Raw genomic sequence first — 24,686 nt, forward strand, 5'->3', positions numbered from 1 at the left:
CTATATGAGGACATACTGAAATGATATGAAAATACTGAAGAGTGATGATGTAACTGAAGTGATAAGAGAAACAAGTACGAAATGATAAAGTAATCATAAGAATTAACTTGTTGACCAATAAGTGGAAATATGTAGCAACGCAAGGTAGATGCGATACCTAGAAGCTTTCTATGGAGGAAAATATAACGAGGCAAGGATTGCTATGACGTCAGCTAGTGCAAAGATTCAATTCAGCTACCTCAGATGCAGACCATGGCTGCAGAATCAGGAGACGTTGGAAAAAAATCTTTGTGTGCAAACGCATAGGAGTCTATGTTGGCCTGGGATCAAGGATGCTATTTCAAGGAATAGCTGCAAAGCACAAAGGGAGGTAGATGGATAAGTCATGGACGTGAGACGTATTTGATGATGGACTCCTTGGGAAAATAGGGAGGAATCTGATGTGACACAAGCACTTGGGTTTTGTGTTGCTTACATGCTGCTAGCCAAGTCGAAAGTCCAAGGTTGGGTGGAAGTGCCAACCAATCAGTGGGTCTATGTTGCATAGACTAATCCGCTGCCATTTTGTCCGCTATAATAAGTATTATATACATATTTAGAAGTTGTTCAAGGTGTGTCTCACAGATAAGAGACAGCCAATGAAGTACTAACCCATATGTATTCTATAAGTAGATATGTTCCCCTAACCAATGCCTCCTGTTGATAGGTTTTACAGTTTGCCATGTAAGATAAAATTATAGATGACACATATTGGGTTATAAAACCTCTGTGTAATCTAGTTTGTGTGTGAGTGTGCATGCATCTATCTGCCACTTGACCCAGCTTTATTAAATTGAGAATAGAGTAATACTTTGCCATATTCTTTGACTCCAGTTATTTGGTCTGAGATCTTTATTGGTAATTTCATCTAGCACAAGAGAAGACGCTTCAAGGTGCTAGAGATCAAAATCAGCCACCTACAGGTTGTTGAAAATAATGCAGTTTGTGTCGTAATGGGTTTGTGTAGATCCAATCAAGTAGCTGACACCAGGAGATCCCTGCATTGGCTACCCATCGACAGGCGGATCACATTTCAGACACTGTGCATTACACATATCTATCTCTATGGGAAAAGCCCAGATTATCTATTAGGTAGACAGTCAAGGCTTCCTAACCGGAGAACACTGATGTCGAACACTCCTACCTTCTACAAACCTCAAAGTCCAAACTTTTACTCATTACTGAAGGATCTTTTCCTTTTGTCGCCCCAAGATGTTGTAATGTCCTGCTGCCTGACCTCAGGGCTTGCTCTTCTCTGGCTGTATTCAAGCGTGGTCTAAACACAATCCTGTTTGGTCAAATACATCCCCTGCCGAGTTCTGACTGCCTGGGAGAATGCTGCCATTTTTATGTTTACTGTTTTGTCTGTCCTTGTCTAGCGCTACCATGACCATGGGCCCCTGTTTTAGCACTCTGGTTCCGGAAGCACCTCAAAACCTTTCTCTTTGCTTCTGCTTTTTCTCCTCCTCTCCCCTGCTGATTTCCTGGCTTATACTGATGCTGGACTTGTCCACCTGGCCACCCTCTGATCGCGGACCCAGGTCCCCCCCTCTGCCAGCCGCACACCTGCACTGCCCTCCTAGATACCCCCGCACTTGTGGTATCGTACTGCCCTCCTAGATACCCCCGCACTTATCTGTATCCCTACAGTCCTACCACAAGCACTCCAGCCACCTGCTGGCAGTACTTTATTTTGTTATTTATTCTATTATACCTTGTATTGCCCTGTCCCTTTCCCCCTCCCCCCATGTACTTTCCCCTTCCCCCTTCCCATGCACTTGCACGATCTGAATGACACTTGGCCTAGTAGGTTTGTTGTCTGTCTTCCCTCTGTTCTCCCTCTCTTGCCTCGTCGTGCCTTGAAACACCTGTGTATAGGTGCTTTATAAATGCCATATCAAATCATATCATATCATATCACTCTCGAAAATAAAATAAATACATAAATACATAAATAAATAAATAAATCTAAATTTATGAAGCCAACCAGGTCTCAGTTATCTGCAGACAAGATGGCAGTCACCAGTATGGTACCGTCTTCCTCTTGGTCTCCAGTAATAGAAGGTGTTATGCTGCGGCACCATTAGGGTCCGGGTTCATATAACATCTATCCAGACAAAAATCCTTTCTGGCTTTAAATCCCCTTCAGTCTCGATTTAAGGTCCCCTGACTAGATACAGAGCCCTGGTTTGGGGAGCCCTGAATTGTCTGCCAGTTAAACTAAAGGAAGGCTATGGATTGTGCTCTGTGCTTACCAATGACCTCTGGAACACTTAACACACTGTTTTGTACGTCGCATATTGAGGTAGGGGACTTGCAGTAGGCACGAAGCCTCATAAAACGAGTAACAGTGTCTTATTATACACTGATGTTCCCAGTGAGCTATTTATACTAATAATGATCAGCTGCATTCAAAAGAATAGTTTACTCTTCTGCAGCCTTGGTGCCATCAGAAGAGAATTGAGTAACCTGACTCAAGCAAGGCCCATATATTGAAAAACATGTTTACTTTACGTTCCATAACAAGATTAGGGAGGAAGGCATTTTGCCCTTAAAAGCATCCGAGATAACCACTGAGTTATCAACACACATAATAGGTTGTGCAACCACCAGTCATCTAATAAAGATACACTATGTTGTCGGGGCTTTATCTAATTTTATTGGGAGTTTTTTCTTTTTTTTTTTTTTTTTTTACCAGGAAGAACCTCAAATTCCAATCAGATGACTACATACTTAGTTTTTTGTGGGGAGGGGCTAGACATAACATGCCATCATGATCATGAAACTTAGATGGGGAAATGGAAACGCCTTTAGTGTCAGAAGATCTTGTATCAATAAATCAGAGGGAGGAGAGGAAGGCTTCTCATTGGTTCAATAGCTTAAGGCCCATTTGGAACCGGAGTTAACCTGACTCTAGCCTTATCAGCCAGGATTTTGGAACAGGTCAAAAGCCAGCACAGATCTGTTTGCCCTCATTCACTCCTTCTAGGAGGAGACATGTACGCAAATGGGTGACTAGGATGAAACAACCAGTGCATGACTAGGCTGTAATCGCCATCATTAATGATCATAATCTCTGCATCTTTAGGGTAATCGTCAATGTCCCAAGCATCCATTAGGCGCTGCTCAAAGCCTTGTTGCTTTGCCGATGCGATGCGTATGACGTATTCTCAGAAGAAGGTTAACAGGAAAATAAAAATTAATTAAGACGTTTCTATTATTTATATTTTAAATTTTCAAAGGTGAAAGGTGTAAAAGGCCATAGCAGAACACTCATTAAAAGAAAATGTTGGTACTTTAAAAAAATACAAATAAAAGGACACGTATAAATACAAAAAAAAGAAAACACAAAGAAATTGCTGTTGGTCTAATGGGCCTGGAATAGAGGAAAGGGAGGAACATGGCATGTGACGGCAGGCTAAGGTAATTGGGTGGCATGTGACGGCAGGCTAAGGTAATTGGGTGGCATGTGACGGCAGGCTAAGGTAATTGGGGATTGGAAAATCCTGAATCGAGTGATGCAAAATCCGGCACCCGTAGGGCAGATTTCCCACCCGGTCTGCTAGAGGCGGACAGGTCCACAACAATCTGGGGTGGAGGGAGAGCATCTGGATGTATGGATAAAAACAGTACACACAGTACATCCTCCTTCTCGGGAGGATAGCTCAGGGGCAACATGCTCTCCTTGGAAGCAAGAGGACACAGAGCAACTCAGGGTCGATCTCCGGGTCTGCGCTTAGAAACCTCTGGGTATTAAGCACGTAATAAATAACCAATCATATCGTGAGGGGCTTACGACCTTTAGCTCTGCAGATTTGGCAACGAGAACACATGTTTGGGCATGGCACATGGGGCTTCAATGTGAATACTATGTGAAAGGCCATTAACAAGAACCACAACATGTTCCATGTTCAGACCTGTCACTTATCAGGCTCTTTCACGGACTTCACTTACTCACTCATTCCCAACATTAAGAATGAATCCTTTCAAAATGTTAGCTGACACTACATGTCTGAACACAAACTAATTCGGTGAGGTGACTCAACCACATGGGATCTGCTGTCTCTATCAATGCACTGCGTGTGAAAGAGTTTAAAAGCTCCGCCCTGTTTCAATAACAGAAGACTTTGCTAAGGTACATCTGCAACACATTTTGCCAGGGCAACTGTTGTAAATAAAAAATGGCACTTTTCTGTTTACTGATTGAACAGTGTCATAATGTCATGTTAACTTGGGAGGATAGATCAGGGGCAATGCGCTCGTCTTGGAAGCAATACGAGATGCACAGCGACACAGGTTCGATCCCCGGGTCCACGCCTAGAAACCACTGGGTATTAAGCGCGTTATAAATAACCAATTTCATAACATTGTCACGTTACCTTTTAAGAAACAACCAATTGTCTTAGTCTTACCTTTGGGCCAATTTTACCAGGGAGTCCATCTTCTCCTCGTTCACCACGTTCACCCTATGGGAAAGAAGAAAGAATGGTGTTAAAGTTCAAGCGTGGCATGTATTTAACTGGAAATGGTCCATATGCTGTGAAACAGTAGCCTGCATGATAGTGCCCCAGTTACCTAGTTTTTTTCTATGAGCTTGAATGGTGTGTTACACAAACACAAGTAGGGTATGCATGCTGTAGCCTGAAGGCCAAGGTCCACCCTCTCCTCCACAGGGCCAGACTAGAGACATTGGACCTCATTATGAGTATGCCGGTCCGGTAACAATGGTAAGCACCGTTGTTACCGGACCGGCATACTCCAAGTACTGCGAGCGGGTGCTACCGTCCTCCCCATTCCCATTGAGTCCAATGGGACTCAAATAGGAATGGGAGCCATTTTTTTTCCGGCCCCATGCACCAAAAGATATTGTTTAATTTAAAGAGTGGTACAAGCCACTTTCGCCATAAGGATTTCAAATAAGGACAAAAGAACAGGAAATTATATATGTCCTCCCTTAGATAACATCACTATAGACAGCCCATATTCCACCTTTGTCCAATTCTCCGTAAAATATTTTAGTTGGAGGGTTCCAAGACACAACTTTTTATACAGGGACTTCTCCCCAGGTTTCGTAATCCAGGAAAAATATTATTCTAAGCCAATTGTACTCTTATTACGCATGTAAACTTGGCAGAGGATTTTTGGCTCTTTGGCACGCAGCAAATCCTTTAAGGCCACATCCAATACCCTGACTTCATGAACTATGAACGCCCCGGCTTTCTAGATTCTGGAGCAAACCAAAGATCACTCAGACCAATCTTCAACAACACAATTTTTACATGTTTATACCATATTCAAGGATTAGAATAATTGCTACTCTACTCAGGGATAGTAAAAATTGGGCTAACAGTTCAAACCAACTTGATTCCAGCTCACAGCTTGTAGCAGCACAGCTCACTGCATCCAAACCTAGTCAATTTGCAAAGGCAGAATCCCTCAGCCAGAGTGGATGCCGTTGAGCCACCAAGAACTGAGGAAGGGACAGATGAGAGCCCCCGACATTGCTTTATCTGTCTCTTCACTATTTTTTGTAAGATATGATTAGGTGCCCACACATAGCCGGTCAGATAGCACAGCGAGTAGGAGTGCTCGCTTTGAAATCTGTGTAGAGCCTGCTGATGCAGGTTCGAATCCCGGCTGAGGCCAAACCCAGCCTTTCATCCTTCCGAGGTCAATAAATGAGCACCACACACTGTGGGAAATAAGCAGCGCTCAGATACCTGTGGGTTCGTAGCGCTATATAAATGCACAAACAAACACTGTATTTGTATTGTATTCCTTTGTGTTGTGATCCTGTTAATGTTGCACTATATATGTGCACAAAAGAAGCTAATAGCATGACATGCAACAATCTCACCTTATTCGGCAGGGCTGAACCACAATTCCTGAGGTTCAGAAATGAGCTTAAACCTAGCATTTTAGCAAGACCTTGGCAGTAGTAACATCAGGTAAGCCAGGAGAATGTGGAGCTGACAGTTCCAACTCATTGGGCCTCATTACGACTCAGGCGGTAAGGGTTTTACGGTGGCGTAAACAGCGCCGACCCTTACCGCCTGAGTACGAGGTCCCTTAGCGCCATGGAGGTTTTAACACCTGCTTTTAGCAGGTGTTAAAATCCATGGCGCTAAGGGACCATGGAGTTAATTACGCCACCGTAATTTACGGTGGCGTAATTAACGCCTTCCCCACTCCCATTATGCCCTATGGGGCAAAATGGGAATGGGGAAGGGTAAATGGGAAAATGGGGATTTACCGCCCCGCCAAGGTTGGAATGGGGCGGTAAATCCGCCAACCACCATGGCGTAAACATAATATGAACCTATACAACAATGATGCGCAATTGCTGACATGAACAAATGTACCATGGAGACGCTACAACTGTGCATCAGTTAGACAACTATGCAGAGTTGTAGTCCTATGTTTTTGACTATGAAGTTTTTTTTTAATGATATTGACAACAAGTTGTTTGTCATTTCCTTGCAGGCCTAACAAAGAGATGCAGGCAGTTTTATGAAGATAATTGCATTGCAATGAAGGACAAACTAGTGCCCTTCAAATAACACATACAATTATAATACGATCCGATGTCAAGTTACTTCTGTTCTCATATTTTGCTAATTCATATAATGACACTTTAGTTTCTAGACCATTTGCAAATGTAAAGTCCAATCCATCACACTTTGGTTATGGACCACGCTTCTAAACCTGATACATGGTGCATGTTGGTTCAAGGATTCCTGGGTAGGAAGTGTGAAGGGGGTGCTCAGATGTAAACAGTGCATTGCAGTGTGGGTGAACGGTTCCATGTGAACATATCCCCAGAATAGCAACTCAGGCTGAACCCCAGCTGAAAAAAGAAGAGGCACCGATGAATTGGTAGAAATAACTAAAGTTACACAGAAGGTGTTACATGCTGCAAAAATGAAGTCATTTCGTAATATGAAAAGTAAAACAATCTCTACCTACCCTAGGTATTTTCCAATCGAAATGCTTTTGTAAATCAGGCCCAATGTTTTTTTTTTTTTTTTGCAAAAACATAGGGCAAATAATGTTATTTATTATTATTTTTTTTTTAAAAGTTGACTGGTTTCCTATTGACTTACTGTTATAGGCCTGAGGGGTGTCACATACCCAGCGCCACACAGCACCCCTTCATGTGCACGTATGTGTTTGCCACGGTGAAGGCATACTTTCAGAAAGAGAATGCTCTTACAGTAGCCCAAAGAATCCTTCCAATGCACCTCCCAGGTGGTACCTGCTCCAAACCACATTGCTCCAAGTCGGTAGTGTGATCCTACTTGCCTTGTTCTACTGCAGTGTTCCCTTTTTTTTTTTAAACACAGGCTATTATTACTTTATTCTACTGTATCGTATTATGTTGTTGAGTAAAAGTTGTTTCCTTTTTTTTTTTAACTATACTTAACTGCGGGTGAGTTATTTTGACTGTGCTCCACGTGAGGCAAGAACACTCGTGGGGAATTGATAGTATTGGAAGAGTACGGCCACATGAGGATTAGTGAGCGCTTTGAAACACTTGCCCTGCGTCTAGGTGCTTTATAAATAAACATGACCATTACCACTACCAGTGCAGATTATTGAATGGCTGGGGTTTGTATCAGGTGTAGACATCAGCAATCGTCCTTGATCGGAAGTACATATTTAATATTATTCATGGAGGGTATCGACACTATTTGATGCTTTCATCATGCCATGCACAGACCATCAACACCTCGACGCAAGGGGGCGTCTCCGCATTGCATCTCGGCCCAGTCTGTCCCTGTTTTCATCCATCGAGACACAAGACGTGCCGACTGTTCACAATTCCTACACACCTGTATTCCTTGAATTCCCGGCAGGCCCGCAAAACCATCCTTTCCAGGGGGGCCCTACAAGGAACAAATACAACGAGGTTCAAGGAAATGAAAAAAGAACGGTGAGTTTAATGAAGATGCATGGGCAGTATGCCAGGCGGTTACGCTATGTCCATCAACACGTTATAGTTATGTCACATGACCCTTCGACATACACTGTCTGATTCACATAACACGTGTCATACAAGAGCACAGTCTGGCTGATGCTATGTGCACCTAATTGTGTATGTAATTTACTATTCTCATTATCATAATGTTTCTTACAGATGAAAGAATCATAATGGGATTGCATGGTTGTTTAAATTTCTTTGCATCTGTTTTAAATGTGTTGTTCAAATGCTTGATATTTGAAAGGTTGATGTCATCAACTAACCAAATAAAAATAAAAAAGTACGTTGTAAATTGCGACTCTCATTCAGTCAGTGAGCAATCTGCACACCTTGCACCTGAACCAAATTCGCAAAATACGCACACATTTTGCAAGTGGAAGTCAGTTCATATGCACACGGAAATGCCAAATGTGAAGATAATGCAATTGCATACTTACAATTAATTAATTATCAAACAGTAGAAGAAGCGACACACTTTTCTAAAATGTTGAAACAAAATCACTTACGGGGTTCTTAAACATGTTCCCCAGTCTCAGGTATGACCTATTGTACACCAGCTATAGGAGAAGCAAGTGGGGTCCCAGCCAAAAAGAGGGGCATGATGTGATGGTCTTTTCTGGTCCACCATGCCCTGCTCTTTCTCTCATTTGCGCTGACTGCTCTCGCCCCCTCTTTGCCTACTCGCACAATGCCGATGAAGACTGGTGGTATTTTAGATGGCATCTTTTACGCCAATCCAGTCACTTACTTGCTGCGCACAGACTGTCCACATGTGAGACGATCTCTGACAGCGCAGAGTAAGCATCCTTCTTTGGTGAATACGTGAATCTTATGTGTGCGCAAAATGTATTATATTTGAAGGGAAATGCATGTGTTTTCACAAAGTGGTTGCAATGTGCATATATATGGAAGCTGCGAGCTCATTTACACTAAAGTAGTAACGCAACTTCTCACACCTTCCCCCACCTCCCAAGGCAGTCGTGGTTCATTGATGATGCCAGGGTAGTTATTGTGCCCGCTGTCAACATTCATATGTTTGGATGCTGGGAACTCCCTGTACACTTAGGATGTAACATGACTTCTCCCATCTTCCACCACCGCCCAAGACTGTAGTGTTTCATTGAGGATGCTAGGCTGGCTATTCTACGTGCTGTCTCCATTCATGTGTGTTGGTACTTGGCACTCCCTTCATAGTTAGGAAGCTACAGGACTTGACATATCATCCATCGTCTTGCAAGAAAGCAGTGTTTCATATATGATGCTACAGTAGTTATTTAGTTATTTTCCAACTTGCATTTCCATATCCATGCATGGAAATGTGAACACATAGGGCCTCATTATAAGGCTGGCGCTCACGGAATGAAGGGGGCCGGGACGGGACCGTCCCCCTTCATTCCGTCAGGTCTGAATATGAGGTTCCCTTCGCGAGACCCAGATCAGGCGTCCTTTCCGGGTCCCGCGAGGGGAAGAGGGAAGTAACAATGGGACACTCATAATGTGACCGTTGTTACCTCCTTCCCCATTCCCATTGAGCCCTATCTGGGCTCAATGGGAATGGGGAATGGTTCCTGCAAGGACGACTCACCAGGTCCACCTATGTCGGAATGACCCGCTAAGTCCCCATTGCAGGAACCCGGTAAATGAGCCCGGTTTGGTGGCTGCCATGGAGATTATAGCACCATGGCTGCCGCCAAACTCGTAATGAGGGCCATTAACCTTCAGTTGAACAACATACATAAATAATTGGGCTGCAAGGATATGGTCACGTGAAAGAAAGTGCTGCATGGAATAAGTGCGTGCAGTAATAGTGCAGCGCCCCAGGGTTACTTTATTCCACAGGTGCATGGACATGGCAGGAACATGTTCGGAACTACCATGAAAACTGTATGAAATGGGCTGTTTGTGTTTTTTTGTTCTATTTCTCTTTTGTGTTTTGATTTCCTGTTGTGGCCTTTACACTATGGTTCTTAACTTCTAGATGCCTTGTATACAATGATGTGCATTGATCAGAGTACTGCATCTCATTTCGTGCTGTTTGGCATGCATATTAGTTGAGGAATTGTACGATTGGACCGAAAACAAAAGGTCCGACCGTAAAAAAAAGTCTGAAAAATGCTACCACAAAAGAATCGAACACCAAAAGTTTGAACCTTTGGTGGTAGCATTGCAGGTAAGTATATACAAAAAAAGAGTGTGGGGGCTGCGAGGATGTCCCCCGCAACACCCTGCTTCCCTATACTTTACAGTATGGTGAGCAGGTGTTGCGGGGGAAACCCCTGCAGCTCCAGAAAAAAAAAAGAAAAGGACCCTGCGGCTCCGGTTCCCGATCACAGAAGTGAAAGGGAACTGGCACTGCAGGGACACAGCGCGACGCAATGACAGGTAAGTGGGGTGTAGGTATATTGTGGGTGTGGGTGGCGGTATGTGGGGGGTGTGTCATGGGTGTGGTTGGGGGTGTGGGTATGTAGGGGTTTTGAACATGTGTTCGCATAGGAAATGTATGAACCTTTTGTGGTTCGTACATTTCACATGCGATCATTCAGCCGCGGCAAAATCAGTCGTGGTCGGATCACGTAGATCCATTATTTGATACAAACAGACAGGTCTGGTCAGTTATTCATTGCTTTTGGCTAATATGAATGCTGTGTTCATGCAAAGATCAATACACTTTCTTTACATACAAAAGTATTAGACAAAGAAATACTTACAGGTTGGCCAACCTGACCTGGTTTACCAGTAAAGCCAAGTTCCCCAGGTAGACCCTGAAAATAAAAAGAACATTCTAGATTAGACCTGATTTTTGTAAGACTTGAACCAGCGTACAAGCAAGAGGAGATCAGCATCATAAGTGGGATTATGACAATGTGTGTGTTCAACAAACAGAGCACATTCTGTCACTCTGTCCAGGTAGCAAATATGTTGGGAACGACAACGCACAACCGAATGATCGCAGAATGCCTTGTGCATTGCAAATATTCACACAGAACATTTAGGTTGTGGAATGTGGTCTCTGGCTAAGTAAGCTATGTCTACCATAGTTGTGTCATATGTACTATTGATACGTGTAGTGTGCTTTAGCTTACAAAGACACAATGCATTGTGGTAACTCTTTCCATGTGGCACAGGTTTGTAAAGATGGTTCAAGATCAGCTCATGAAGCGTTATAGCTCCTTCTGGAGAGAAACTCATTCCCAAAGGGCAGAACAATATTGTCGTTTGTTATCAGTGTATGTCAGAAACAAATCGTTAATTTAATACTGTCTGTGATGGTACTTGCAATGGAGGGTTCCATGTGTTAATATCCCCGCAAAAATATCGCTATACAAAAATATCCCCATATATTTGCGCGATATTGACCTATGGACCCTTCGGGGGGCACCCCCGCAACCCTGCATTATTTTAAAATGTGTGGTGGACACCCCCGCAACTCCCGCTCCCATAAAATATCCTTCCTAAAAATATCGCCTTTGGCGAGACAAACGGCCATATATATGGTGATATTTCTGGTGGGGATATTTTGTAGGGATACCCAATGGAGCTGTATACACAAAGGCGCATATACACGTTTTTTTTATGAACTGGTTACATTGTGTTGTGTAAACCGCATACTTAGAGCACTGTCAGTGTGTAGCTAAATGTCTATGGAAAGATAGCACCAGGTGACATTGTTTGGCTGGTGCACGCACACCTGACTCAAATCATTTGTAAATGTCTACATTACGGACGACATTGTGGGGATTTCTGAATAGTACGTGTTGCAATGTATGCCTTAGGATTCCCCGTCATTGTGTGGCCTCTCGTGCATAAAGCTAACATTTCAACTGAAGGAGTTTCTGACAGGATGAGGATCAGAAGCTTTATAGCTTGGTGCCACCGGTGTGGAGGTTTTTGGGTTTAAGAAAACTAGTGGAGTGGAAAAAAAGAACATTGGTATTGGCAGTGACAGGTAACAAATACACCTGTTTCTATATGTGTTTTATTTGTTCTATTATCATATACTTACAACAATTTAAGTAAAAGCACCAGGAGTGAAGGAGAAATGAGGGAATTGACATTGTGCTACAGTGCAGAGAAGTGTTCATTCCTCTTTGACATAATATCATGAACATATCTTAACACCAGATCTAAGAAAAATAGGAATGATAACATCGATACAGGGGGCGCAATGAGCTCTTTCAAAAAACTCCCCTACTCTAAGTCTTACTTGCTAGGACTTAGAGTAGGGGGGTTAGGGAGACTACACCGTGGAAGAATCTGTCAAATTCGAATTTGTTGATTTTATTTAGATGAATTTGGCCACAAGTATATGTGGAGCATGGATAATCAAGATAATAAAGAAACAGGGTTTTTTAGGTGGTTTGCGTGGGGTCTCCCCCACACATAGTTGCAGCAAAATGTAAAAAAAAGAAAAACAAAAATGAGACAAAATCTAATTTGACAAAATAAACTCTACAAAATCATATAGGACTGAGTAGGGCATGGCCGACAAAACCCAGCAATGCAAACAAGAACAGAAAGCGTTAGTGCACACAAATCTGTATAAAGATTTTCGAAAACAACTAATGAGAAAAAACTTGAAATGTTTTGAGGTGCGGGGGAGGAACTATGATCCTGACACAAGATCACAACAACATACATACAGAGCAAAGAAGAACGAATAGTAGACTCCTCCCGTCCCCTCACAGTCAGGGAATCTAGGTGGATCATCTGGGTTCTCAAGGTCACCAAGTCTGTACATTTTCTGGGGAGACTGACTTAAACAATTCTGATTTTAGAGTTCTCCTGAACCTTTTATAATTAGTTTCATTTCAAAGGTAGTAATTCATTCCACAGTTCTGTGGCAGTCACAGAGAGGGCCCACCAAACTCATTATCCATGTCATTGATGTGTGGGCAGTCAAAAGGATTTAATTCACAAAACATAATGGGCCTCATTACGAGTTTGGCGGAATGGGGAATTACCGGGCCATTCCGAGTTCGGAGGGCCCGGTAATTCCTCCCTCAGGGAACCCGGGCCCGGACCTTCCCCATTCCCACTGAGCCCCCATAGGGCTCAATGGGAATGGGAGTTGGAGCTAACATCGGCCCAATTACGGCCGGCACGTTGTTAGCTCCCTGGTCCGCTCGCGGGACCTGGTAACGACCCCTGGTTTTGCCAGGCGTCCCACGAGGGGACCTCGTAATCGTGCGGAATGGTGTTAACGGGTCTGCATCCATTAGCGGAACCCGTTAACCCATTCCGCACGGGTCGTAATGAGGCCCAAGGTGTCCAGTTGGAACAGTGGAGTGCTGTAGTACTTGGGTGCTTTGTTATATCGGAATCTGAAGGTCAAGCACAAAACCTCCTGACAGATTTCAGTTTTGATAAGACACCATCCTTGTACCTTAACTGCTGCCAATGTTTAATACCTCTCCTGCAGGAGAGTTATGGATGTGACTAAGCTGGTGGGTCTGGTGTTTGTTGGGGCCCACATGCATTGAGTTACAGTAGTGCAGGTTTGACGGGGTAAGTGCCTGGGCAAATCTGTTTTCTTGGCCAACTCAGGGTAAGCACGATTTTCTCACACAGCATGACGTGTGGAGGGGGCTGTGCAGGAGATTTCATTGACTTGCTGGACATCCCAGTGATGGTGATGAAGCTTAGATGTCTTTTCATGAATTGCAAGGAGGAGAAGGGGATAGGGTATCTGGCCACTTGAGAGGTGTGCATGGGACTATAACATCCAAACGTGAACATATATTTCTTTGCAGGGTTGTGTTTGAGGATATTTAACCAAAGGAGGTCATGCACCACCACAGAGGCAGTTTTGGGATCTTATCTGGAGGTTTGGCATTACTGTTAATGGTTTGAGCTCTTTGGCCATCATCAGTGAAAAGCAGGAATCTCATTAGTATAGAGGATATATTCCCAGGACCTGATGTATGTGTTGAACAGCCACAGGGAGAGTGCTGATTCCTGAAGGATGCCTCAGATTAGATAGGTTCCATCCGAATTCACTTACATTAACATATGTGGTGTGATTAATGAGGAATGACAAGATCAATGTATGCCACGGTAAAGTTAAGTATGTAAATGAGTGTGGTGTGATATGTTCTATCATAATCTGCAGAACGTTCTAGTAGGATGGGTACCAAAGGAAATATCTTTTCAAGTGCTATGAGGACCATTTCCTGATTTTATTTATGTATCGATTAAACCTTTTTATAAAACGCACCACATGCCCGGCGGCCATGACATAAAAGCTGTTTCTGCCTAACTGAATTGTCTTATATCCAACTAGTTGACATTTAAGGAGTCAAATCATTCACTAAGTTCAGATAATGGTACTGTTGTTTTTTTACCCACTATTTTTCCCAAGTGTGTGTTCTTCGATATAGGGTTGTGGGGGGTATGTTATTGCACACAAGTGGGAATTTCTTTAGCAAAGGCAACATTATTTCCTCTTAGAGAGGTCCTGGAATACTTTCTGTTCTGACAGATGAGTTGAAACTATGGAGACAGCCAGTAGTAAAGTGTTGATGTTGTCATTGATAAAGGTTGTGGGGGGAAGGGAGGGACGTCCTCAAGCCCGTCCGGCTATTTGCAAACATGACAGTAGTAGAGGTGTGTCTGAAATCATAGAATCCATAGTGTTCTAGAATTGGCTATTGTAAGTAGTGTGTCAAGCCAGAGATTTAATTATTTTACAATTTCGACTTTTTCAGTCTTAGCTCAAACTTTACTGTGTCCCTGAATTAAAGTTTGCCTCATTGGATAATGTAAAGGTAATCCAGGGTCAAAATGCCATTATGCCTTACTTGGGGTTTAGAGGTCATCTCAAGCCCATCACTGTGGAAGTCTTGCCAGATTTGGGTTAGGAGCCTTGTTACAACCAGGAGGGCATTGTGCCACTCTGGACATTACAGATGTGTTTTTGCTGATAAAAGATTTGCAAGCTAATGATTTGAGATGCATTTAACATGGTACCCACCACAGAGATAGAGTATCTCTGTGGGCAGATAATGGCGGTTCGCCATCTAGGTCTGTTTTTTTGTTTTTTAGTGGTGATCCTGTGCTTATCTGATAGTCAAGACTGGTGACTAAGTTACCCATCAATCATGACATGGCTTGTTTGATTTAATAGTCTTCGTATTTGGAAACAAGAATACATTCAATATATACAAACCCTAAATTATGAAGTCCAACTCCAATGCCTGAGTATACCAAGCTTAAAATAGTATTATTATTGTTATGGATTTATTGGGTAAACATGGCATTTGCTAGCAGTATCTGTAAATGTGGGGCTAACAATTGTGTACAGTGATCGATTATACATTCATGACATGACTTAAAAGGAATATGAATTCATGTTTGGGATCGTCAATGATACACAGAGCATATGCATGCAATTCCTGCAGATGTGGAGTTATACCTTATTATGTGGTGATTGTCATACGCTTATGATGGCATTATTGGAGCATTGAGACAGCCATTGATAGTGATTTGCCAAGGCTTGTTTGTTTTAGTATTTTGTTTTCTTTCACCTTTATGCTATTCTGAAAAGTAGATGCACATGCAAAAAAACATGTACATAGGGACATGGGGCCTCATTATAAGTGTGCCCGTCTGGTAACAATGGTGCCGCTAAGCTAAGCTACCAGCACCATTGTTACCGGACAGGCAAACCACGAGTTCTGCACGTGGGTGCCTTTCTGCCCGCCAGGTCTTACCTGGTGGGCAGACCGGCACCCATGAGCTGACCTCAATGGATGCACTTGCACCATTCATGAATGTTGCCGGTGCATCCGGACTCCCCATTCCCATTGAGTCCAATGGGACTGAAATGGGAGTGGAGAGTAATAATTACCGGCACCCGGCAATGGGGATTTACCGGGTCCGCCGGGGCTGGAATGCCCTGGTGAGTTCCCATTGCAGGGTGCCGGTAAATTCATGACTACCGCCGGACTCATAATGAGGCCCATGGTATTTCCAGCTATGGGTGCTATATGCAAAACAACAGTATTTTCTGTGTATTGTAGAATCCATCAAAAATCAAACCTGCCAATTTCATATTAAGCACATGGAACAGGAGCATGTGTTTAGCTGTTGCACCACCATGTAGTTTTCCAGGCTGACTCAACCTACCTCATTAGTCATCCAGCATATATGCTGGTCTATAAAAGAATATCAATCAGTTGCATGTGATTTCATTGAATCCCAAAACAACTAATGAAATTTCAACAAACACAAAACAACTAATACTTTTCCTCCACCCCAAAAACCACTATTCCCACTCACAAATGCATTTCTATTTTTTTCCCAAATGTATTATTTTCGTTTTCATTGTTTTTGTATTTGTTGTAATTGTATTAGTTATTTTATAGTCAATACAATCACTGCATACTACCTCAATCATATACAAAGTCTTGGATTTAATTATTTTGATGTCTATGTTTGTAGCTAAAATTATGAGAGAACATCTTAACAGGTGTTTATTAAGGAGTCTGCATCGATCATAGTCCCCTCTACAGTTGTTATTACTATATTATAGTTGTGTGTGCCCATGTTGTGTTATTGAGCTACCCAAGAGTTAACATATGCAAGCTGCGTGGACATTATTTGTCCCCAAGCAACAGCCACTTACTGGCATCAGACAGTGAGTGGTTTTGGAATGTTTGGTACTGGCTAGCTTGGAGCAATGATTGTGGAAAGAATTGTTATCGTGGCCTTTGCAAATACGTGCCTTGCTGATGTTCAAGCGGATCCTATGTTCCACGTTGTCAGGTGCCGCCGAGTAGTCCTTCAAAAGTAGGATTCATAAGGTATTGCGAATATATCAATCAGCTGTGTGACTGTTTCCATGCTCCATGCATTTCAGAAGCCTGGTTTGCACACCTCTCCATGTATTGAAAACACTAGCATAATGTGTTCACTGCATACACACACACACATATGGTCCTATCAGTTAAGCTTTGACTGGGAGATGTGTATGGAGTGGCAGTAGTTGTTTCTAGAAAGGATGCATGTATTATGTCGCGCCAACAAGCGATAATGAGGCACATTTTTTGAAAAGTGTTGTGATGTTTTGTTTTGTTGTCCGGTTCATAATTATAGGGTGTGCTTGTTTGGGTGAGATCAATTCTATGTTTTGTTACAACGTTTTTAGGTTGTGCCAAATCGCCAGTATATTGGTCTCAGAGTGTCTTGGTTTGTCTCAAATTGGGTACATGTTGCCCCTGCCTAGGATGTCCAGACCAGAGTCTTCGCAGAGGAATAGGGGTAGGGAAAAGATAAAGATGATAAGAGGATGGAAAAGAGAGAGAACAGTTATAGAGGATGGATGATATAAAAGGTGGAGGAACTGTTTTGTGATAACTCAGGTGTCTAAAGATCCATTAAGGTGGCTCATCGACCCAACATGTGAAGCTGTTTCAACCTCTGGAATATTAAATTCAGGGACTCCCAACCCTAACGGCCAGCTAGGGCCCAGTCAATTGTAGAAGACCTGTAGGTGGAAATTAGTTGCATAAGCAAATGGAGGGATGAGCTGCTATGCACCAGTGTGCAAATTACATCATTTGGCGTAAACCTGGCACCATAAACACTGAGAAGCCTTTGTGATTGAAATGTGACATGCCATCACTCCTGTCCCGAGTAATCAGCTGTCATGTCAATGTCGCTAAGTAGTTCAAGGAGTTGGAAAGAATGTGAGCTGTAAAGTTTCACTGAGTGTGCTCAGCGTTACCTGAATACAAATGATCATTGGAAACTCTGTGTTGTGTTGTCATCCATTATATGTGTGTTTCTGGAGCAGCTTGGCACCTCATGGAACGTGATAGATGATACGTGTTCCTGGTTTATCAAAGTGATGCTTCTATGACTTGCAGCTAGAGAGTTAAACTGGTATTGTCATGGCTAGAATGGGTAGTTATTTTTTTGTGTGACTAGTCTTTCTGTGTGAGAACAATTTACATCCTCTTTAAATGGTGTGTCCAAGAAATGCAAATGCAAACGTAGCGTCTATGTAGCTGATGGTTTGGCAGGTTGGTCTAATTTCTCTAGGCTTCTCTGAGCAATTGATTTCTCTGATGATCAATGCTGAACCATAATCCAACATCATAGTGATTGGAGGACTAAGAGAATGTATGGTGACATTTTGACTTTCATAGCATATTGCAGAATGTGCTTTCTTATCCATGTTTAACTTGATTTTGTGGGACACAGATTTAGAGTGAAAAATATGAAGCCACCACTATAAACAATGCAAAGATGGGCTAAACACTGGCAAGATAGACTAGCGGGTTGATCCCACGCTGACACAATCTGTGTGTGATCTGCAGGTCACAGATTTGGATCCTGGCACGGCCAACTCAGCCTTTCATCTTTCTGAGGTCGATAAATGGGTACCAACTTTGGTTGGGCGATATTGTATGTAAGTATGTTCTATGTAAAGTGCTTAGGTACAAGCACCATATAAATAACACATCGTTATCATTAACACAGCAGACATGTTTAATTAAGCAGTTAACCGTTCTTCCTCTTTCTCCATTTCACCTGCACATACTACTTTCTTTTGCATATACAAGGGTTGCAATAGCAAGGTGGTCTGTGTAATCTAAGGAAATGGACCTGATGAGCACATCCCTGGGTCTTTAAAGTAAAATAGATGCTTCTATGACATTGTCTGTGCCTCGCTTGAAGCAACTTTAATTAAAATGGCATAGTGGGGAACAATCATTTGTAGGACTTTGCATAGATTTTAAAGGATTATTTTATCAAATGAGACGAACCACGGGATTCAGTCACTTCTCACCAGGGGGGAGCCTTTCCCTGTGAGGCTAGGGAGGTGAGCCTGCTACACAAAACCTCCCCAGGGCTAGAGTCAAGCGGGACCTCACCAGGAGAGATTCCCACTTTGGGGAGAAGGACTCCCGTTCCAATGAGTAAATCTCTAACTAACCCACGTTAAAAATCCATTGGTAACAACACTTCCCAGAAGCACACATGAAAAACAAACTCATTTTTGGTATTGTCATAAGGAATCCTTGAATCAACCTGAAGAGCTATACGTGTGTGGTACTGAGAGGAAGAAGACATTGACAGGGTAATTCATAGAATTTTGCAGAAAAGTGTCGCAAGCGGCTGGCGCAGAGTGTCCGCGTGCGATTGTCTGCGCCAGGCACGTGCGTTAAAACCGATTTCCGCGCACAGCGTATTCATGGATTTTAGGCTCCCAAACCAGCCGTGGCGCAGAGTATCGCAGCGACCCTGCAGCAGCGCCAGTAACGCCCCCAAGAACGCCCTCGCGCAAGGAAAAGCCATCAAAATCGCTAAATCATCGCAAAGGGCTGCGCTAACCCTGGACCAGTTTACAGGGCTGCCAAACAAGGAACGCAAAGCGGGTAACGTGCATATCAGGGGTACGCGTGAAGTTATACACGCGATTAGCCAGGGTACGTGTATTACAGGGGTGCGCAGGAACTTTTACACGCGATTTCAGCAGGGTACGTGTATTTCAGGGGTGCGCGGGAAGTTCCACACGCGAATAGCCTGGGCGCGTGTATTTCAGGGGTGCGCGGGAAGTTCCACACGCGAATCGCCTGGGCGCGTGTATTTCAGGAGTGCGCGGGAAGTTCCACACGCGAATAGCCTGGGCGCGTGTATTTCAGGGGTGCGCGGGAAGTTCCACACGCGAATAGCCTGGGCGCGTGTATTTCAGGGGTGCGCGGGAAGTTCCACACGCGAATAGCCTGGGCGCGTGTATTTCAGGGGTACGCGGGAATTATCACACGCGATTTGGCTGGGTACGTGTATTACAGGGGTACACGGGAAGTTTTACACGCGATTCGGCTGGGTACGTGTATTACAGGGGTGCGCAGGAATTCTCACATGCGATTTGGCCAGGTACGTGTATTACAGGGGTGCGCAGGAATTATCACACGTGATTTGGCTTGGTACGTGTATTACAGGGGTGCGTGGGAAGTTACACACGCGATTAGGCTGGGTGGGTCCTCACAGGTGTTCCCTGTACACCCTCGACGGCCCCTGCAGGCAGCCCACAAAACAGGGGACTACCCTGCACACCTGCTCATGTCCCCCTGCACCCCCACCCCCCAGCAGTGCAGGGGCAGCCTCCACCAGGCCCCCACCCATGTCTCCCACCACCCCCACCCCCCAGCAGTGCAGGGGCACACTCCACCAGGCCCCCACTCATGTCTCCCACCACCCCCACCCCCAGCATCCAGGGGCACTCTCCACCAGGCCCCCACTCATGTCTCCCACCACCCCCACCCCCCAGCAGTGCAGGGGCACCCTCCACCAGGCCCCCACTCATGTCTCCCACCACCCCCACCCCCCAGCAGTGCAGGGGCAGCCTCCACCAGGCCCCCACTCATGTCTACCACCACCCCCACCCCCCAGCCACCAGGGGCACCCTCCACCAGGCCCCCACCCATGTCTCCCACCACCCCCACCCCCCAGCCACCATGGGCACCCTCCACCAGGCCCCCACCCATGTCTCCCACCACTCCCACACACCAGCCACCATGGGCACCCTCCACCAGGCCCCCACCCATGTCTCCCACCACCCCCACCCCCCAGCAGTGCAGGGGCAGCCTCCACCAGGCCCCCACTCATGTTCCCTATCACCCCCACCCCCCGCCACCAGGGGCAGCCTCCACCAGGCCCCCACCCATGTCTCCCACCACCCCCACCGCCCAGCCACCAGGGGCACCCTCCACCAGGCCCCCACCCATGTCTCCCACCACCCCCACCCCCCAGCCACCAGGGGCACCCTCCACCAGGCCCCCACCCATGTCTCCCACCACCCCCACCCCCCAGCCACCAGGGGCACCCTCCACCAGGCCCCCACCCATGTCTCCCACCACCCCCACCCCCCAGCCACCAGGGGCACCCTCCACCAGGCCCCCACCCATGTCTCCCACCACCCCCACCCCCCAGCCACCAGGGGCACCCTCCACCAGGCCCCCACTCATGTCTCCCACCACCCCCACCCCCCAGCAGTGCAGGGGCAGCCCCCACCAGGCCCCCACTCATGTCTCCCACCACCCCCACCCCCCAGCCACCATGGGCACCCTCCACCAGGCCCCCACCCATGTCTCCCACCACCCCCACCCCCCAGCAGTGAAGGGGCAGCCTCCACCAGGCCCCCACTCATGTCCCCTATCACCCCCACCCCCCCGCCACCAGGGGCAGCCTCCACCAGGCCCCCACCCATGTCTCCCACCACCCCCACCCCCCCAGTCACCAGGGGCACCCTCCACCAGGCCCCCACTCATGTCTCCCACCACCCCCACCCCCCACCATCCAGGGGCACCCTCCACCAGGCCCCCACTCATGTCTCCCACCACCCCCACCCCCCAGCAGTGCAGGGGCAGCCCCCACCAGGCCCCCACTCATGTCTCCCACCACCCCCACCTCCCCAGCCACCAGGGGCACCCTCCACCAGGCCCCCACTCATGTCTCCCACCACCCCCACCCCCCCAGCCACCAGGGGCACCCTCCACCAGGCCCCCACCCATGTCTCCCACCACCCCCACCCCCCAGTCACCAGGGGCACCCTCCACCAGGCCCCCACTCATGTCTCCCAGCGTGCTACGTGTATTTCACGTGTAGTGCGCGGGAAGTTCCACACGCGAATAGCCTGGGCGCGTGTATTTCAGGGGTGCGCGGGAAGTTCCACACGCGAATAGCCTGGGCGCGTGTATTTCAGGGGTGCACGGGAAGTTCCACACGCGAATAGCCTGGGCGCGTGTATTTCAGGGGTGCGCGGGAAGTTCCACACGCGAATAGCCTGGGCGCGTGTATTTCAGGGGTGCGCGGGAAGTTCCACACGCGAATAGCCTGGGCGCGTGTATTTCAGGGGTGCGCAGGAAGTTCCACACGCGAATAGCCTGGGCGCGTGTATTTCAGGGGTACGCGGGAATTATCACACGCGATTTGGCTGGGTACGTGTATTACAGGGGTACACGGGAAGTTTTACACGCGATTCGGCTGGGTACGTGTATTACAGGGGTGCGCGGGAATTCTCACATGCGATTTGGCCAGGTACGTGTATTACAGGGGTGCGCGGGAATTATCACACGCGATTTGGCTTGGTACGTGTATTACAGGGGTGCGCGGGAAGTTCCACACGCGATTAGGCTGGGTGGGTCCTCACAGGTGTTCCCTGTACACCCTCGATGGCCCCTGCAGGCAGCCCACAAAACAGGGGACTACCCTGCACACCTGCTCATGTCCCCCTGCACCCCCACTCCCCAGCAGTGCAGGGGCAGCCTCCACCAGGCCCCCACTCATGTCTCCCACCACCCCCACCCCCCAGCAGTGCAGGGGCAGCCTCCAGCAGGCCCCCACTCATGTCTACCACCACCCCCACCCCCCAGCAGTGCAGGGGCACCCTCCACCAGGCCCCCACTCATGTCTACCACCACCCCCACCCCCCAGCAGTGCAGGGGCAGCAGGCAGTCAGGCAGCAGCAGATGGCAGGTGGGAGCGTGCTCGGGGCTCTGGGGGGCAGTAGTTCGGCCTTCCGGGCAGGAGCGTGGTATTCCGTGTGCTAACGCGTGGCCAGCTTGGTACGGAGTGATTTGGCACGTGAAAATCCTGCACGTCAGCGTGAAAACCGAGGAAAGGCCCTTAGCGCGTAAGCGCGTCAGCACGCATACGCGATTCTATTGGACCAAAGGCCCTCAGCGCGTAAGCGCGTCTGTGACGTGACCCGCACGGGTGTTTCCCACACAGCACGTGATGACAGAGCACACGTGGAAAGACTGCACGTCAGAGTGTAATCGCGTGTGATTGGTGGAAATGGCCCTACACGCAGAAGTGACAAAGCGTGTAATTGGTGGAAATGGCCCTAGCGCATACACGCCGCGTAAGTGACGCTGGACGTGTGGGCCTGTATAAAAGGTACGTGTAGAACACCATTTCCTTGTACGTGCTTTTCGTGGAGAGCGAGTGGGTGAATTCTGTACTTCGTGTCGTTTCACACGCGATTTACTTCACAGCGTTTCAAGTTCGTATTCCCTGTTACCTCTGACAGCTTTTTCTCTTTTTTCTCTTTTACTGGTTTACCTGGGCCTGTTCCCTCAAACAGTGTTCCCTTCTACTATTGTCCTGTCTCCTCAGACAGCGCACAAATCTTCTTTTGGCGGGGGTGTTGCCAACCAAACGCGCTCCTTTTTCACGCTCTTTTACCTGGCAGACGGTGAGTCACGCACGTATCTAACATCTGTGCTTGCCCCGTGTGTAGCCTACCCCTTCAGAGGTCATTCTAGGCTGCGTGTGACACGCATACGTTCATTCTTGTGTTACTGGGTGCCACAGCGTAGTGCAGGTTTTTCTTTCTGCACACGTGGTCTAGGAGGGGTTGCGTGCACGTCATCTCCCTTTTTTGGGGCTCCTGTGCGTAGCGTGACCCGTCATCTTTCCCCAGGGGTTACAATCAGCCTTGCAAGAGCACTAGGGTACAATTACCATCTGGTACCCAACCCCTTTGACCCCCAATTGCCCAGGACAATATTTTACAGCCACTCCCATACGCACATTAACATCAGTGCCATGGCTGGGAGGCGAGGATTCCGTAAGGGTGGCAAAGGTGGAAGAGCCACAAGTGGTGGCCGTGGTGGATCCGGTAGGGGACGTGGTCGTTACTTGCAGGGTGAGCCTGTCCCCCCATGTGTGGAGGACCAGTCAAGGGCACCCATAATCCCCCCCCCCTCCTGTTGAGGCTGATGTGGCTGACACCATCCATGCTCAGCCCTTGTTGGACCAGCCCATTGTGGCACCAGACCTGGCTGACTCCATGGCTGACTTCCAGGTCAGCAGGCCTATGACACGTGCGCTGGTGCACGTTGATGTCACCATGCCACGTGCATCTGGGGCAGCAAGGTCATCTGCTGCACCAAGTAGGCAGGGCGGAGAGGCTGCAGGGGCAGCTGCGGCTCCATCCACCCCAGCCCTCACACACCCAGCCCGGACAGTGTCGGTCCTAGTCCATGCTGCTGACATTCCCCCTGACACCATCACACTAGAGCCAATGCCTGCACCAACTCCCATGCTGAGTGTGCAATCCCACACTCCTGATACAGAGTCCACCAGGGCTCCTGCCCCTAGTGTCCAGAGCGGCGCAGGACACTCAGGATCACCACCACCTTGCTCGTCCGGCACAGGCTGATGCCCCAGACACGGCTACACAGTCTGGCCCATCCAGGAAGCCCAGCTTCACGGATGACGAACTGAATGCACTTGTCGAGTATGTGTCCGCACATGACAACGAGATGGTCATTGTTGCAGGATCCAAGACCACACCTGCACAACGCCAGGCACACTGGCAGACCGTTGCGGACATCGTAAGTGCCCTTGGAATCGTGAGGCGCACAGCCAATGATTGCTATAAGCGCTGGAATGACCTAAAGCGCAGGGCAAAGAGTAAGCTGGCCTCAAGTCATGCCGCAACTCTAGTGACTGGAGGTGGGTCTCCAGTAGTAGACATGGAACTCACTCCACATGAGTCAGTCGCTGGGACCTACGTCACGGAGGAACAGATCCAAGGCGTGGGAGATCTGGCTGATTACGAGGCATTGTCCGGTGAGTGCACATGCATGTGTGTGTCATCCATGTGCATGGTGTGTGTGAGGGCTTCTGTTTGTGTGACAGGTGAGAGTGT

At 47.0% G+C, this 24,686-nt stretch overlaps 1 protein-coding gene across 1 annotated transcript in view; it reads right to left on the reverse strand.

The window, feature by feature from the left end:
• The window catches only part of COL22A1 (collagen type XXII alpha 1 chain), a 1,250,061-nt gene that overhangs the window by 217,454 nt on the left and 1,007,921 nt on the right, over nucleotides 1-24,686 (reverse strand). The window contains exons 26-28 of the mRNA XM_069621676.1: nucleotides 10,729-10,782; nucleotides 7,872-7,925; nucleotides 4,452-4,505 (exon numbers count right to left, since the gene is read on the reverse strand). Coding sequence (XP_069477777.1) covers nucleotides 4,452-4,505; nucleotides 7,872-7,925; nucleotides 10,729-10,782 — 162 coding nt within the window. The remainder of the gene's footprint in view (nucleotides 1-4,451; nucleotides 4,506-7,871; nucleotides 7,926-10,728; nucleotides 10,783-24,686) is intronic.

Source organism: Ambystoma mexicanum, chromosome 5q (genome assembly GCF_040938575.1).
Source record: "Ambystoma mexicanum isolate Mex_15411 chromosome 5q, UKY_AmexF1_1, whole genome shotgun sequence".
NCBI lineage: Eukaryota > Metazoa > Chordata > Amphibia > Caudata > Ambystomatidae > Ambystoma > Ambystoma mexicanum.